The sequence below is a fragment of the Podospora anserina genome, chromosome 7 (genome assembly GCF_000226545.1).
Source record: "Podospora anserina S mat+ genomic DNA chromosome 7, supercontig 1".
Taxonomy (NCBI): Eukaryota; Fungi; Ascomycota; class Sordariomycetes; order Sordariales; family Podosporaceae; genus Podospora; species Podospora anserina.
The window spans coordinates 1,755,834-1,773,198 of record NW_001914854.1 but is presented as its reverse complement, the minus strand read 5'-3'; the positions used below and the strand labels follow the sequence as shown (position 1 = coordinate 1,773,198).

Below are 17,365 nucleotides of genomic sequence, written 5' to 3'. Positions count from 1 at the left end.
TTAAAGATAAATCATGTCGTCGCGCGCAGCTGGTGTCTCATGTCAGCATCTTCTAGGTAGAGAGATAAGGGGTTCAAACAGGAAACTTACGGCCAGTACCGATCCACTTCACGGGGATACCAGTGAACTCCTCAATGAACTTGACGTACGCCTGTGCTTGCGCGGGAAGGGCGTCAAAGGTCTTGACCGAGGTGATGGGTGTTTGCCAGCCCTCAAACTCCTTGTAGACAACCTCGAGAGTGTCAAGGTAGTCGAGGTCGGCGGGGAAGTGCTCGATGACCTCGCCAGTCTCCTTGTCCTTGTAGGCGACAGCAACCTTGATGGTAGGGAATGTGTCCAAGATGTCGAGCTCTGGAGAGGAATTGTTAGCCAACTAAATACCCTTGTGTTATGAAAACAACATACTGGTCAAGTTCCACGATGTGTAGTTGTTGATGAGCTGAGAGTACTTCAGCACGACAAGGTCGAGCCAGCCGCACCTACGTCTCCTGCCAGTAGAAACACCCCATTCACGGCCAATCTCCTGGAGCTTGGTGCCGGCATCACCGAGATCTTCGGTCTTGAAGGGACCACCACCAACTCTGGTCTAACAAGGGGGTCAGCACGACATGGCTCAGATCTGAATGATGGTGAGAGAGACATACGGTGTAAGCTTTTACGACACCAATAACCTCCTTGATCTGCTTGTAGTCGAGCGCAAGACCAGTAACGGCACCACCGAAACCAGTATTGCTGCTGGTGACGTAGGGGTAGGTGCCATAGTCAATATCCAACATCAGGGCATTGGCACCCTCAATCAAGAGGTCCCGTCCGCTCTTCTGGGCCTGATCGATGAAGTTGGGGCCGTCGCAGACGAAGTTGGGAAGCAGTTTCCTGTACTCGCGGAAGCGGGCAATCTCCTCCTCAACGTCGTACTCGAAAAGCTCGCCAAACTGCTTCTTATACCCCTCGGCCAGAGTGCGCAGCTTCTTCTCAAAAACGGCCTCCTTGAAGATCTCGTGAACCCTGATACCCTTCCGGCTGGCCTTGGTGGCGTATGATGGGCCGATGCCGCGGCCGGTGGTGCCAATCTTCTTGTTTCCTTCTAATTGAGCCTCCTCCGCCCTGTCGACGGCGGCGTGGAGTGTGAGGTTGACATGGGCGCGGTCGCTGATGAGGATCTTCTCGCGGACGTGCTTCAGACCCTTCTCCTCGAGCGCATTGAGCTCCTTGAAGAAAGCCTCGACGTTGACTACGACGCCGGAGCCGATGAGGTTCTCGCAGTTGGGGTTGATCAAGCCTGATGGGAGCAGGTGGAAGCTGTTGGCAGAAAACACAAGTGTCAATTCGCGCGTCGTCGGATAGTAGTAGTAGTAGTAGTAGTCAGGGGCATAGAGGTATCTCCGTACTCGTACGAAACGCCATTGGCACTACACACAAACAGCACCGTTTCCGTTAGCAACTCGGAACTCATTCCACAACAGCAATTGGTTCACCATGGGGTGACTTACACAACTGAATGACCAGCATTGTGACCTCCAGCAGCGCGGGCGCAGATCTGGGCCTTCTGGCAAAGGATATCGCTGAGCTTGCCCTTGCCCTCGTCACCTATAGTTCAAGGGTTAGGGTTAGCGACAGTTCCGACCGCAAATTTTCGTCTGGCCGTAACGGTGGTCCAGACGAAATTGACATTATTGACATACCCCATTGGGAACCAAGAATAATGGTAGTCGGCATGGTGATTCGTTCCGTAGGCAACACTGCTTGCTTCAGTCGTTGGGGAGATTCAGAGGGGAAACACTTCAGGTGTCGTTGTTTTTGCGATTCTTCAATGGCAGCTTGAATTGGGGCGAGGCGAATTGAGCGCGGGGTTTTGTGGTGGGGTCTGCCTGAGTCACTGAATGTGGGAAATGCTTACCGTACGGTAACAAGAAAACTTGGCAGCTGTAAGTAGATTCCGGGGTAAATGGAGACGTAATTGTTTTGCTATCGAATAGCGGTGGGTGTTTTGAGGTTTACTGTGACACCTTGATAAATATGTTCTCGGACCCCCTGTCTGTGATGAATATTTACATGCCATGGCGGTTGGGGGCAGGCGGGGCAATCGCAACGGCGGGGCAATCCGTTGCGATTCAAACGGGCCGCGAGGCAGAAAAAGGGTTGCGATTGAGTCCATTAAATCCCTCTGCGGTGGCGTTTCGTCTCATCATGCCCTCCGAAACCGGGTACATGTTCATGGCTGAGAGAGGATTTCAGATGGTATCATGATGTAAGCTGGTTCTCTTCAAAAAGCGTAACATGTTGTTCCTCAACAGATATTTACCTGCCATCATGCCGCACAAATAAACCCAACTGGTTCAAACTACGTAACCTCTTACATAGGAGATGCTTCTCTCCGAGTCCAGTAGTCTTGGCAAACATGACATCCTGAAATAACTGGCCAATTATGGATTCATTCTATCATCATCATTGTTATTAGCCCAGCCGATTTTCTCCCAGTTAATTCATTCGATATGAAGACCAACGTGAACAACACAACGTCCTGTTGAAGAGAAACTGAGCTACCTTAGATCATACCCACGGAAGCTGTGACCTTGGTACTTGGTGTTCCTGGAACTTGACGAGGGCCTCGCAGTTCAACCTCTGCGGATATCCTCAAACACATCTCGTCGAAATCTTTCCGCATCTCACGATACTATATCATGGTTAGAAAGCACATGCCTTAAGAAGACTGTACCATTCATCTTGGGGCATTTCTATCCAACAGGATCTTACATACGCGCATCATGTGCCTTATATACAACGTGAAAGAGACATCCAAGAGTAATGCAAAGGTAAAGCGGATGAGTAAATTCCATAATTATATTCAAAAGAATGACGATATGTACAATCTGGTCAACTGAAGCCAGACAACCCACAAGCCCACCCCAACGCCGAAATCTGGTCATATCATGGACTCATAAACACACCTTGAACAGAAAAAGCCCGACATAATCTATGCCCTCCTCCTCCTGCTGACCCTAGCCTGAGCAGAAGCAGTCTCCTCAACCTCACCCTCCGTCGACGTAGCAACACCCGTCTCAGTGGCCGTCGGCCCATCCGTAACAGTAGCAGTATCCGTCCCTGTCGCCACATCCTCCGCCGTGGTTGTTGTACCCGTCAAAACATCCGTCAACGTAGCCGTGTCAGTCTTAGTCGAGCCCAGCTCCTCCGTAACAGTCGTAACCAAATCAACACCCCCCTCATCCGCCAAATCCGGATTCGCAGCAATAACCCCCGGCGGAATCACCGGCTGTCCCAGATTCAACCCACCACCACCACCGACCAACCCCCCCACTCCCGCCTGAATCAACTCCTCCAAACTCCCAAACAGCTGCCCATCAAACCTTACCCCCCCCAGACCTAGCCCCGTATTCCCCAGGCCCAACTGCAAAGCAAGGCAGTTACTCTGCAGACTAGCCAGCGTGTCGACAAATATTTCCTTTTGCCCTGGCAAAATAATAGCTGCTGGGTCTGCCAGCACCAAACCCAGCGATGACCCGAACTTCGGGGCAGTGATGCCGAAGGGGAGGAGGAGGGATTGGTTCAGGAGGTGGGTGAAATCGAGGTTGTCGTTGTTGGGGAGGGAGGAGAGGTCTGCTGGGAGGTTGACGAGGTTGATCTGGCGAGGGGAGTTGCCACGGGGTTGAGGTGAGGGGGTAGGCTGGATCAAAGAGCCGAGATCGAGGGAGGAGGCTGGTTGTTGAGTTGGACTGGGGGAGATGGGGGAAGAGGTCGGTTGGGCTGCGTTGTTTGTGTTGTCTGGGAGGGTGGTGGTCGTGGGGAAGAGGGTTGATTCTGATTCGAGGGAAGCGCTGGTGTCAGTTAGAGAGGAGGAAAGGGTGTCTGCTTGTGTCAAGTTGTTGTTGTTGTTGATGATTGGACTGAGGTTTAGGTCTGGAATGACAGAGTTGACTGGGTTCTGGGAAAAGTCCGTCACTGGTGTGGGGGTAGGAACAATGGTCATTTGCTGGGAGTCGGTGACCATGATCAGTAGCTCCTTGTCTGGGAAGCCGTTGTCGATACGGAGCTGGTTGAGAAGGTAGCGGTTGTTGATGTTGTTTGGATCTCGTTGATCTAGAACGTTTGTTACACAAATAATGACGCAGTTCTGGGGGGAAGAAGTTAGTAGCACACTTGAGTAGTACCGAAGAGAACATACCACGTGTGGGAACTGGGCCCTGAAATGATTGATACGAATGTTGGTTTTGATTGTCTCAAGCTGAATAGCCAAGGCGAATTGTGATCCGATCAGCGCCGCCAGCTCTAGCTCAGCAATCCGAGCAAGTTGGCTGATGGCGCTGCCAATGAGGACATTGAGACCTGCCCCAGGAAGGATGATGTTGTGGTTCCCGAGGGGAGGAAGAATGGTGTCAAAAAGAGATCGCTTCTCATCGTTGGTAGCGTTCTTGAGCTTCCCCCCTGACGTTGTGCTGTGGTCAATAGGGGCTGGCGCTGTTGTTATCTGTCAGCAAGTGAGCTTGAACAAGTACAGGGCTTGGAAGACTTACCTCCTACCACTGACGAAACCAAGCCTGTTAGGGCTGTAAGTGTTTGTCGAAAATGCATGTTGAGAATTAATTACAAAGTAATATGAAATGAAGCAATGCCTTTTGGCAATTCAGCGAGCGTCCTGTCAAAGGGGCGTATGAGAGAATAGAATAGCAGCCACATGGGCGTCTGTACCCAAGCAAGCTGGGATAAGGTGAACAGCCAACCGGCTGGCAATATGGAGGCAATGTGTGAGTATCTCGACAAGCTTGGGGTTGAACAAGGAAAATCGTATTCGTATTGGGAATATATACTTATAAGCGTATCAACTATCTCAGCTCTGAGAACTGCGTCATTGTGGTGCCCAACTTCATGACTCTCAGATGCCAAATGGAGGACGAGGTTGCAGAGCGCGAGTGGACACTGCAAATATCTCCTTCTCTCAGAAGTCAGACCACCAGACGACAAGCTCAGTGTGGTGGTGAGAGAAACACATGGTGTTTGGTATGAGAATAGGCTTGGCTGGGGTGGCGGCGTGCTGCAGTTGAGCTTGAAACGAGTCTCGGCGAAACCGATAAGATGCCAGTCAGTATGAAATCGATCAGAGCACGATAGTGGTGAGACAATTCAGTGTCTTGTATGCGCAGGTCGATGATTCAGTTGTCTGAAGGCGCGCGTTTGCCACAAGATTTTAACTTGAATATCATAGACCTCCAGCTCAAAGTCGTATATGTAAACTTGATAAGTCGACTACTCGCCTCGTTTCCCATAGCCCGGACGGAGCCTTTTCATCATTTGAGCAGCACTGTACCAACCTGGAACCTCTTGTGTTCTTTCGCCATCATCTAAAAGTTCAAAGGAAGAGACCCTGATGGCTGCACAGACCAGCACCTGCCGTTTTACGACTCAGACCCTGAGGTTGGACCAATCAGAACGCAGGAATTACACGCAGATAGGGTTCATGATCAGACTCTCAAACACAGCTCGAGACACCACGCACACAACATTTTGACAGCAAGTCTGAGGGGTGCCTTGACATTGCAAATTAGAGACCCAGAAGTGGAAGCGCCGTCGCTCTACGTTCGTGCGTCCGTTGGTGCGTCCTCTTGCCTTCTCATGTACACTACCGGACGGAGGGATATGATGCAAACGAATAGGTATCCAACACAGAACAATGGCTGATGAGCCTCAATGGACTGCTGATAAGTGCCATTCCGCATCAAGATGATATTGTCATCTGTGACATAACATCGGTTTTCGGCACACCTGGAATGGAAGGCCTCAATGTTCGTCGATAGACTAATAAAGACATCGGTCAGAACAGCGTGGGGCCGGCCCGAATGTGGAGCAGGATAAGATAACGAGGACTTCAACAACGGAAGTCGGTCAAAGACGGCGCCGGATATGGAGACCCGGAGATCGGCTTCAATGTCCGGGCCACCGGCCGGTGCTGTCACGGAGCCGCTATTATCTCATAGTTTGCCTTTGACCGTGCCTTTTCTGGCAGACGTCTGATGGAAGATCCCCCGCTTGCCGATCGCATGGTCGTTGATTGTGTAAGTGGCGGCGCTGAATCAACCCAGAGAGATCTGCAACCCCAGTGTTTTCTGTGCTATTCTCATCAGTGTCTTCCATATTAGTGCCACCAGCACAACTGCCGGTGTTTTCTTATGACCGTAACACCTCGACCTCGATGTTCGTGTACGGACTACGGATTTGGTGGAAGGCGCGACTCATGAACTGGTTCGTGGCGTGGGTCGTCCCAAAGTTTGACATCTGATGAAGCTTTTCGCGGACGGACGGGATTCCATCTCAAACGAAAAACGCGCCAAGGGATTCGCCGCCGCCCTTGACACTTGCGTATGCAGTGGGCGTCCATGCAGAGCCCCGGAAAAGCGGGCGGGAAAGACTGTTGTGCGGTCCTGCAGCAAGTGTTGGGGATGAGTGGGGAGGAGGGCGGTCAAATGGCGGCCTGTCTTTGTAGTTTTTGTTGAATTGAATTGACGAATAGAACGTGCGCAATAGGCACCTGGGCAGATACATCTGGCACAAATTGGTGGGATGGCAACACAAGAGACCCCTGATGAGAAAGTCTTCCAGACTCGCATCGCGACTTTTCCAGCTTCATCCCATCCACCAGGGTCCAAAATCACATGTGATCGGTCAGTATCTTATCGCAACACATCTTTTGTGGACATCAATGTCCGGGATGTCTGGTCGGCGGCATCTCGTTCGCCTGGAAGCACCCGCTTTTTCGGCTCGCAGTCGGCTAGAGCCTTGAAGGGAAAGCGTGCCAGGAGGCCGGATCGAGCCCGGGCTCGAGATTCACTCCACTTGTCCCTCGGCGCCTACTCGATCTTGCCTCCACTGTCCAGATCCGCATCATCCGAACCTTCACTTGTCATTGCAAATTGCCATCGCATCGCTGGGTTTGGCGGGATGAGCGCCTGTCGTTCGTAGCCTTCGCCGCCACCGGCCTATCCATTTTTTGAGTTTCTCGGGCATCTCCAGACCCTTGGGACCCTGAAGCGCTAGTGCCTTAGGTTCTCAAGGTGACATTCTGCAGTGCCAGTTTGCGTGCCGCTGGCTCGCTGGGTCCCCCTTTGGCTTGCGGCAGGGCGACATTCTTCAGTCAAGATGTGAGACCCTTGATGGCCGATCTGTTGTTGGCTGGCTTTCCCTTTCCCAGCTGGAGCTGGATGCCAACCCAGGGTGGCCTAGGTCAGAAAGTAAAAAGCCAAAAATAAAAAATATAAAAAATAAACAAAATGATAAACAAGGGAAATCCCGAGCTCTTTCCCGGCACTCCTCTCTTCTCTCTTCCTATCGCACCAGCTGGGGGTTCTCGACTCGTGCTGCTCCTGTCTTTTTTTCTTCCGCTTTCATAAAGTGGTCCCCGCTGTGTGTAAGGACCCCTGTCAGTGTGACGTGCAGATTGGCGGGATCGCAAAAAAAACGTTGGGAAAAGCAGAGCAACAGCAAGCAGTCGTGGGTAACAAAACGAACCGCCCGCCCGCCGCGTGTTCTCCTTCACTCCAACTGCTCACCATCACTCGATTCCTCTTTTTTGTCAGTTCACCAGACACATCAACTGACGCCCACAATGATCTCCTTCGACTCCGCTGCCCTGGGCCTGCCCGACTGGTCCCTCTTCAAGTTTCCTCCCCCAGCAGACGCCGGCTTCATTCCCCCACCACCGCCCGGCACCACCTCTTTTGCTCCTCCCTTCGAGATCCCCGACCACATCTACCAGGCCGTCCTCGACCCCAAGGTCCCTCTCACCATCGCCGCCGTCTATGCCATCTCGGCCAAGCTCCTCAATGCCTACAACAAGTCCACGGGCAAGAAGCCCTGGGGCATCAGCAAGACCCTTCCCTTCAAGTGGTTCGTGATCGCCCACAACATCTTCCTCGCCGTCTACTCCGCATGGACCTGGTGGGGCATGTTCAACGCTCTCCGCCGCACTGTTGTCAGCCCTCTGGGCCCTACTGGCGTCTCTGGCTTTCTCGACTCCATGTGCCAGATCAACGGCGAAAGTGGTGCCGGTAACGCTATCTTCTGGGACGAGGCCGCTGGCTCCTGGCAAACCTTCACCGCTGACGGCGTCATGGTCGCCAGCGCTGAGCCCAGCCGTTATGCTGCCGGTCGCATGTGGAACGAGGGTCTTGCTTTCTACGGCTGGTTGTTCTACCTCAGCAAGTTCTACGAGGTCTTTGACACGCTCATCATCCTCGCCAAGGGCAAGCTCAGCTCGACCCTCCAGACTTATCACCACGCTGGTGCCATGATGTGCATGTGGGCTGGTATGCGTTACATGTCGGTTCCTATTTGGATCTTCGTGTTCTTCAACTCCTTCATCCACGCCATGATGGTAAGCTTCACTCCAAAACATGACAGAAAACGAACAGGAAAACTGACCGTATTCTAGTACACCTACTACACTGTCACCGCTTTCAACATCCGCGTCCCAATGTTCATCAAGCGCTCTCTTACCTCGATGCAGATCACCCAGTTCCTCGTCGGTGGTTCCGGTGCGATGATCCACTCTTTCATCTACTACACCATCCCCGTCATGGCTGGCGAGTCTGTCTCTGCTTCCTCCGCCGCTGCCAGCGCTTCTGCCGCCGCCAACGCCTCCGCCGGTCTTGTTGGCAGCATCAAGAACTCTTTCGGCCGCCAGGTCACCCCTTGCATCACCTCCAGCGGCACCACCTTTGCCATCTGGCTCAACGTGTTCTATCTCACCCCCTTGACCTACCTCTTCGTCTCTTTCTTCATCGAGAGCTACCTCCGCCGCAGCAACGCCCCCGCCAAGAACGTCAAGAACAGACGCCTTAGCAACAGCGTCGCCATTGCCGAGAAGGCCGGCTGGGAGGCTGCCAAGAACGTTGAGCGTGAGGTCTATGGCGAGAGCAACGAGGGTGCTGCCAAGAAGGGCAAGAACGGTCGTGTCCTCCGCAACAGAAACTAGATTGTTTTTGATGGAGTACGACGAGATGAATAGAGCTTGTCGGCATGGTTCACAAGTGCCTTGTAGCCATGCCACATTTGGAGCAAACACATCTTTTGATCTTCACGTGAAAGAAGAGTGTTTTCATCCAGCATAGCGAAGCGGTGTATGTCTTGGGCGGCTAGAATCGTGCTTCACTCTGCCATAAGAACATAGACAAGACGAGACCAAAAAGGGAAAAGGGAAAAAGAAAAGAGACAACGACAAAACGAAAGCATTTAAACCGGTGTTGGGTCGGGAATTTTTAGCGACTTTTCTTTTGGGTATTGGAGATGAGCTTCGGCTCATTTCTCAACTTTGTATATATTAGCCCTCTTTTCGGTCTCTCATTCATTGGGGTTTTGGGATCATTCATGCTTTCTCTTTTTGGAGTTCTTTTAAGAGAGAAAGATAGAAGAATGCTTCTGACACTGGGTTTCAAAAGAGAAAAGGGAACACTGGGAATTTTTAAGGGAAGGAAGGCATCAAGGGAGGCAATATTTGGAAGAAATAAAGAATTATATAAAAACATACCTGGTTCCATTGACTTGTGGGAAACATCTGGCGTTCGTGACGAAGAGAAATTGATGGTTGACCACGAGAGGGAAGGGGAAGTAGGCACAATATCTTCTGACAGCTTCTGGCAAGTGAATTATGTACTCTCTGAGGGACATATAGAATACTCGGGAGACTCGGGACCGGAATGTTCGGAGGAGGAGGATCTGAGTACGGTATATGTTTGCATCTTACTCCGTACATACATACAGCTCATCAGTGTAATATGTTGGGGCTCACTCACTTTTCTTACTGTAATCGAGATGTGTGTATGACGTCGAAAACCATCCCAACAACAGACCAAAACAACAAAGATCGGATGAAAATTTGATTTATGAGTCGGAATACAACACACGACAAAAAAATATGAAGCTGGAAAAAAAACCCCAGGTCTCGGCATGTTTTGGTGGTACTACTTCACGATAACTAAATCGATAAGATCCGAGGGGGGTTAGTCACTGACTGCATCAACTCAAATTCCCCGCACTTTGATCGAGATCTCCGGTGTTGCCGTTGTCGCCGGGAGGGGTTCAGCACCACCACCCACAACGCAAACAACAATTTCATAGAGCACATTCGCATCTCACGACAACACACACACCACAACCAAAGGTAGTTTTTGCGCCTTCAAAAAACATTGTATTAACAACCAGCCTCCATTCTAAAGAGAACCGGTAAAAACATCTGAATCTCTCAGGACCACACCACTCCAACAACTACCACTCTCACACACACCCACCATATTCTTCTTCAGCTCATCAAAACCCCAAAGTAAAATAAACACAACGCCGGCAATCCCCCATTAACCCCCAATCAATGCAGTCAAACAAAAATGCTTCAATGAAAAAAATACAAGCCAACTCCTAGAGCGCCTTGCTAAAAAAATGTAAAGCCAACTCCCATGAGAATGAGCCAAAAAGCCAAAAGCTCGAGACAAAACAATGACAGCAACAAAATGCAAACAGAAAAATGGCCATGCTCAAAACTGTCTGACCACCTCAAAGGGAAAAACAAATCTCTCAAACCCTCACTCACAAAGAAAATATGTGTGTCGATGCATCGCCGACCACTGGGTATCTTTCCTCCTGTATATCATAGAAAAAAACAGAAGGAAAAGAAAAAATCTCTTTAGGGTTCTCCCCCATTCCGTAACTGAGACAAATGCCGTGTCTCCATTTCCTACTTGTCGAATCCCACAAAGTCTAAAGTTCTCTATGATTCGTGCTGTGCACTGTTCTCTCTTGTTGTTCTAGTGGACGTGTGAAATCTGTGGTCGTCTCTCATGTCGGCGATTTGCCTGATTACTCTTCCTCTGGGTGGCGCAACAAGGAAATAAACTGATTAAAAAACCGTTCGTTTAAAAGGTGCTCCAATTCCAGTCTCTGGGAACACTGTGTGCCACCTCGGCCACGCGAGCTTGAAGGGGCCTCATCAGGCCAGGAGCGATAGCGGCGACTGGGGCAGCGGCGGTAGGGGTGACGGGTGTCTCGGGAGCGTTGCCTCCATCAGATGAACCCCTGCTGGAGGACTGGCTGTTTGCACGACTGCGCCATGCCCTGAACTGGTTGAAGCAGTGAGCGCAGGCGCGGCTGGGAACACCACGAGGGTTGTAGTTGGCGTCCTGATCAAGGGGGATTTGATAGTCGCTGTGAGCGCCGCAGAAGATGTTGCCGCAGCGCCGGCAGTGATGTCTTCTGGTGAACGTGTTGAAGGACTTTTTGCAGGTCGCGTGATCACAGATAAGTGCGTCCTGGTCCAACTGCAGGAACAATGTTAGAATCATCTCAGGTGCGCAAAAGGTCCGATGAATGGGTGCGCATACCTTCCAATGTTTCCGGGTGGGGGTGCCAGTCGGATTGGGAAAGAGGTCCAGATTCCAAGTTCCATCGACGTATTTGGCGCTATCGCCAGTAGACCGTCTGGTCAAACCCAATGACGCGCTCAACCCTCCGCTCAACCCACCAAGGCTCATGAAGCTGTTGCTGTGACGCAATGGTTCCTCCTCAGGAGACTCAGGCTCATGCTCCGACTTTGGTCGCGCCGGAACCTTGGATGGAAACTCGGTCGGGCGCAGCACAGCCGGTACGTAGAGCGGCCGGATTTGGCGCGTCATGTAGTTCTTGGGCGAAGTCGGCGAGTTGCCGGATGTGCTGAGCGGCGACACCTGGGTATTTTGCTGCGTGGAAGGCTGATAAGGAGTTGCGATCGGAGCCAGCTGAAAGCCAGAGTGCTGCTGAGCACGATAAGGTTGCTGCTGCTGCTGCTGCTGCTGCGGCTGCGAGTAAAAGTGGTGGGCTTGGGGCTGTTGTTGCTGAATGGGCATCTGGGGCATTATGAAGTCGGTCGCCATGATTGCTGTTGATGCAGAGATGCGGTGCAGCAGACTGTGGGGGTCAAGAGGACCGTGGAGGAGTTGGGGAAAGCTGGTCGTAAGGGATTCGCCCTTCTTACGCCGCCTTCGCAATCAACGTGTAATTCGACCCCGGAAAAATAAGGTTGAATGGTGCTTATCGAAGCTTCGTCGATATGCACTCGGGAGATAGAGGCAGCTGGTGACAAAGGTCGATATCGGGGGGCGTCGGTCGAATAATGCAGTCGGCAACTAGCGGGAAGAAGCCAGGAGAAGTTTCCTTGTTGGTCGCTATCCGTCGTATGTATGGGATTGTTCAGGACGGGAGGCTGAAGGTGGGAGTAACAAAGGCAGGCTGGGAGAGAGAGAGGCTGTCCTTCTTATTATGGATTACGAACACCACATGTCGCTTGGAGATCTGGCAGCGCTTGGTGAATCGGACAGAGGGGAAAATGGGTGAGAAGGGTCCATTAATTCTGGATCCGAAGCAGAAGCAGCAACTGTGGACCGTCCAGGAGCAAGGAGCAAGGAGTAAGGAGCAAGGAGCAACGGAGCATTCAGATCTCTCAACCTGGGCAAAGAGCGGTGGACCCAAAGTTGAGTTGCAAGGAAGGCACATCCGCTCGAGACAACCCTGGAACCCTGTCTAGGACACCCATGAACGGCAAGTGCTTCTTCTGCTTCTCCGCTGCCGTCCTTCTTGGCCTTTTAAAAGCCCAACGGCGGCAGCGCATTGTTCGACGCTGGCTGCAAAGGTAGATTTCGTGTAACCGCGATAGACTGCCTCCCCTTATCATGGGCAGTGTTGAACACGACGATACGATGACGACTCCCTATCCCTCGCCGACAGCTCAGAGCAACGGACTCGCACGAGCAGTAACTTTGACAACTTGACAGCCACCACTAACAGAGCGCGGACGAGTGGCGGCAACCGTTCGGGGCCCTTGTGGGATGTCCAAGCTTCGTGCCCGGCAGGTCAAAGTCGCACTGTGATACGTACCCACGTAATCCCGGGCTCATTCACCAGTCGCATGAACCTTGACCCTTGTGTTTCCATGAGGTCGAGGCCCGGCTATGCTTCTTGCCTCCTTCGTTTAGAAGGATAACCTGTACTTCGAGTTTCGCTGACTCGGCACGATACGACCTGAGCCAGGTTGCCTACCTTCCATATTTTACTTTGGAACTGTCAATGGTTTCGAAGTCGGATGGTGGACATTTTGAACAAAGCCGATACAAAGCTTTTGGGATTGCAGGTCAGGAACACATGTGATTATGGGATGGGAAGATATGACTGTGTGTGGCTGGGTGTCAGCAATTCAAAGATCCAGATAAGCCATGGGACATCAGTTCATATTGCTGAAACGGACAATTGCATGCCAAGTGATAATACAAATATGCATCTAAACCATCTTGATAGGTTCGGCGAGCGCGGCCCTCTAGCCTCGGCCGGCACGGGACAGCTTTTCGCCGAGGCCAGCCTCAGGACAAGGCCACGCCGGCGGTCAGCGGTCGACTGGCTGTGACAGGGGTAGGCGCTGGCGGTTGGTTCAGTCCTGCAACGACATCATCAGCCGCAACCCCTTCAATCCCATCCGTTACCAAAGAAACAACGGAAATTCTGCCACGACTACGACGACACCAAACAATAAACAACAATACATCCCACCGAGCCCCCGAGTGAACCAACAGCCGGCGGCCTCATCCGTGCTCCGACGACACATCCCCGAGTCTCCACCTGCCCCCGCGTTCTGCCACTTCTGCACCGCTTCCAGGTTCCTTGCCCACCCAGAGAAAGGCCGAACACTCAACCCTCCCATATCGGTCCCCTAACCCCGACGACACACATTCCCAGCATTACGTATCCCGGTGCTGGCGGGCGATAGACAGCGCTTTGCTCCACTTTACACCACCGGCTTCACACAACAGCAGACAAACAGACAAGATGAAGCTCTACTACGTCGGCGTGCTGGACAACACCAAGTCCCCCGCCATCCAGCTATGCGCCGAGCACGAGCTCAGCGAGTTCTCTCGCTTCACGCGGGATGAGTATGGCAAGTTCATGACCATGATCAGCAAGACGGTGGCGGAGCGGACAAAGCCTGGGCAGAGGCAGAGTGTGGAGGAGCAGGGTATGTCTTTTTTTTTTTTAACCTTTTCGATATCAAAACCGACAAGATGTGCATGTATGTATGCTAATGGCGGTTGAAATGCGTTGCAGACTATGTCGTCCACTGCTACGCCCGCTCCGAAGGCGTCGCCGGCGTCGTCATCACCAAGGACTACCCCCACATCGCCGCCCACAGCGTCCTCTCCAAGCTCATGGACCAGTTCCTCTCCGAAGTCCCACTATCCACCGTCCAGGCCGCCAAGAACAACGGCGATGTTTCCTTCCCGGCGTTGAAGGACTATCTGAACAACTACCAAGACGCAAACAATGCGAGCAGCATCGCCAAGATCCAGCAGGAACTGGACGAGACGAAGATTGTGTTGCATAAGGCTATTGATAGCGTATGTGTTGTCCCTTTCTAACGTGGGGGGTGGGGGTCATCAAGTCGGTGAAGAAAAGAATGTTTTGCTGATATGTGCTTCTATGTTTTTTTTAGGTCCTGCAACGTGGCGAGAAGTTGGATGACTTGGTGGCCAAGAGCTCTGATTTGAGCGCGCAGAGCAAGATGTTTTACAAGTCGGCTAAGAAGCAGAATTCGTGCTGCTTGGTTATGTAATGGGGTGGTGTGGGTGGCGCGGCTATGGCGGTTTATTGATACCGAGGTGTGAAAGGGGGGTGGATTGCTGAACAAAGGGAACAAGACATATGGGACAGATCTTTATTGAAGAGTCAAGCAAGCGGGTTTGAAGAAAGGGTGGGGGGCAAGACTACTTTGTCAACATTATATAGGGAGTTTCGGACTGGTTTATTAACCGTTGAACGGGGGGAGTTTGTTATATTCAAGTAATAATCAGGATTGCTGCTGTGTTTGCACCTCGTTCAGGCGTTCGTTGTTTTGGGTCTGTAAAGTCTATTTGATAATGTGCCAAGAGATGACATAGGGGCTTTGTATGTATTGACAGATAGTGTAACTGGACCCTTGGGTAAGTGGCAAATCCCGAGACATAGCATGCGTCTACATGCTGAATAACTACAACCTGATCAAAGCTAAATACTGTCACATCACGTACGCCATTATGACTCATAAGCTCACACCGATACTATGCGCACCTTGTATCATGTCATGTTATGAGTCTCAGCGCAGGTCAGCCTCGCAGCGGCCATCATGTGTTGTCTCGAGCTGAGCTGAGCCTCGCCTGATGGAGATAAGATGCCTCCCGATACGAGAATGTATGCATGTATGTAGGTATGTATGCATTTAAAGATGATATCCACTGCGTAAGGATTTACCCGCGCAAGTTTTCGAAACTGTTACCTAAAGGCATATTTTCGTTTAAGCAGGCCAGCGTTGCAGTGCATGGTATGTTGTATGTCTTTTTCATTTTGGGACCCCCCTTGTAAAGCACCAGAAACGGTTATCCGTGGGGAAATGACGCGCGAGAGCCGCGAATAATCCATTTCCCTAATCTAGATGTTTGAATCTGGGGGATGATGATGCTAAGATTTGTTTGTGTGACGTTGGTGATGATGGAGGATCTGCTTTTAGTTGAGGGTTGGTTATGCGAGTGATAGAGAAGAGGCGGACGATCTATCAGAGTGGGAGGGAGATCTCTTGCTGATTGCTCGTGTGCTCTGCCTTTGGAGAATGGAGAAAACCTGGAAGGTTTGGGCACTGTGTAGCAGAGTGCCAAGAAGTGGATAGGACAGTGGGTGGTGGTGCTGTGAAAGCGGGCGGCCGGCCGGCGCGGTCATCAAATTCGGGAAACGGCATATAACCTGGAAATGATTGGCTGAGAGGTAAAAAAGGTTATCGCAGAATGGTGATTGGTTGGAGGGACGAGTGCGAGGTCGGTAAGAAGGGGTCGGATGTGAGGCGGGAGCGGTTCCGGTCAGGTTATTGGAAAATAGAGGTGCTGATGGTATATATTCAAAAGACTATCTCTGAATTGTCTAGATTTTGAAAGTTGCAACTTCATTCCACTGTTGCTTGTGACGTCTTGCCTCATTGACGTTGTCTTTTACTTTACTGAGATGTTCTTGGCTACCTATTTCGCCGTTTCCTCGGGGAGTTTGACTCGCACTGGGTCTTTTTTTGTCACATTTGTAATTCAATTCCACCACCCAAACAAACACGGCGCTTGTTCATCGGCGTGGATTCCGGCTACTGTACCTAGAAAGGAATTTGAGTCTTCTCAACATCTTGTCTCCTCTCTCTCTGCTCATATAGGCCTTCTAACCACAATAGGTTTGTTGTTACGTCATGCCCGACCAACCACATCTCTCCACAGGGGGGGTCGTTGGCCACCCAGATGTTCGGTCTTACACAGAAACCACCAAGCAACCTACCGGTTGATTGTTGACGCGCAGTAGTCTTGTTCGCTGTCTTGCTGGAGGTAGGTAGTTTGGGGGGGGCGAAAGTTCGTTCTGTGGGTGAGAAGCGTTCTCAACGGTAAAGAGGGTGAATGTCGGCGAGCTCCGATGCAACCCGCCGCCCACGCTTTTCTTTCGCTGTTCGCTCGCTGCTTGTCATCGTTTCGGTCCGGCTTCGGTTGATGGCGGGGTGGCCGGTGAGCGCGGGGTCATGTTACACAGCCTTCAGCCCCCATCCCCCTCCCTTTCCCGCGCTTCGAAGCCACGGTGAAGGGGGAGCGGGTTCGGGTCTAGCACAGTGGAGGGGGGCTTTGGTAGGGAGGCGGCTGCGGATGCGGGGGTGACATATCGGAGTTAATCGTCGCCATCATAAACATGTCAGGCCTTAGGCTTGGCACGCCCTTATCTTCATGAGAATCAGGCAAAGTTTGGTCGCGAGCAAGAGAGAGACAGACTCTTTTGGCAAGGGAGGGACAGGAGTAGGGAGACCTGTTCAGCAGCTCTTGTCTGCTACGACACAGAAGAGCAAAGAAGCCAACATTTTCACTCTCGATAGAATCTTGTATCTCCATTGGTGCGCTTTGAGCTGTCAACAAAAGAAGCAAAACAGGACCACTGCAGAGCAAGCGAGAAACTTGGCCTCTCTCTTGCAGAGACGATGTCGATGCCCTGCATACGCAAACAGGCAGATGCTGCAGTTGGTCTCTAGATACAGAAAATAGCCCCGCATACATCATCAATATCACCACCGCTACGATTGCTTTAGCTGGATCATGATCAGAGCTGTCACTTTTCTGTCATGTCTTGGCCAGAAGAAACTTGGTCGATCAGTCAGCCTTACTGAATTCGGGCACACCATGGCGTCGTGGAACCGGATCTGCTTGCTTCCATCGATGGTGCTTTGTTGGAGGGATCATCCCATCATGTTCCCGTCAGCCTCAACCGCAACCCACGTTCTCGGCTACAGCTCCCACCATTTCCCAAC

The 17,365-nt window shown here is 51.6% G+C and overlaps 5 protein-coding genes across 5 annotated transcripts; 2 read left to right on the top strand and 3 right to left on the bottom strand.

The window, feature by feature from the left end:
* PODANS_7_6930 (uncharacterized protein) lies at nucleotides 1-1,716 on the bottom strand (the record flags this gene model as incomplete). The annotated part of the gene is made up of 7 exons (XM_001908016.1): nucleotides 1-29; nucleotides 91-351; nucleotides 406-586; nucleotides 645-1,299; nucleotides 1,389-1,409; nucleotides 1,491-1,587; nucleotides 1,683-1,716. The coding sequence occupies 7 exons, from the start codon at nucleotides 1,714-1,716 to the stop codon at nucleotides 1-3; spliced, it is 1,278 nt and encodes a 425-aa protein (XP_001908051.1).
* Nucleotides 1,717-2,974: 1,258 nt separating this feature from the next.
* On the bottom strand, nucleotides 2,975-4,006 carry PODANS_7_6920 (uncharacterized protein; the record flags this gene model as incomplete). Its single annotated transcript, XM_001908015.1, has 1 exon — nucleotides 2,975-4,006. One exon carries the CDS (start codon nucleotides 4,004-4,006, stop codon nucleotides 2,975-2,977), a length of 1,032 nt encoding a protein of 343 aa, XP_001908050.1.
* Nucleotides 4,007-7,612: 3,606 nt separating this feature from the next.
* PODANS_7_6910 (uncharacterized protein) lies at nucleotides 7,613-8,980 on the top strand (the record flags this gene model as incomplete). Its single annotated transcript, XM_001908014.1, has 2 exons — nucleotides 7,613-8,380; nucleotides 8,438-8,980. The coding sequence occupies 2 exons, from the start codon at nucleotides 7,613-7,615 to the stop codon at nucleotides 8,978-8,980; spliced, it is 1,311 nt and encodes a 436-aa protein (XP_001908049.1).
* A 1,930-nt stretch (nucleotides 8,981-10,910) lies between these two features.
* Nucleotides 10,911-11,903, bottom strand: PODANS_7_6900 (uncharacterized protein; the record flags this gene model as incomplete). Its single annotated transcript, XM_001908013.1, has 2 exons — nucleotides 10,911-11,312; nucleotides 11,376-11,903. The coding sequence occupies 2 exons, from the start codon at nucleotides 11,901-11,903 to the stop codon at nucleotides 10,911-10,913; spliced, it is 930 nt and encodes a 309-aa protein (XP_001908048.1).
* Nucleotides 11,904-13,845: 1,942 nt separating this feature from the next.
* PODANS_7_6890 (uncharacterized protein) lies at nucleotides 13,846-14,626 on the top strand (the record flags this gene model as incomplete). The annotated part of the gene is made up of 3 exons (XM_001908012.1): nucleotides 13,846-14,032; nucleotides 14,122-14,411; nucleotides 14,507-14,626. 3 exons carry the CDS (start codon nucleotides 13,846-13,848, stop codon nucleotides 14,624-14,626), a joined length of 597 nt encoding a protein of 198 aa, XP_001908047.1.
* Nucleotides 14,627-17,365: the final 2,739 nt, after the last annotated feature.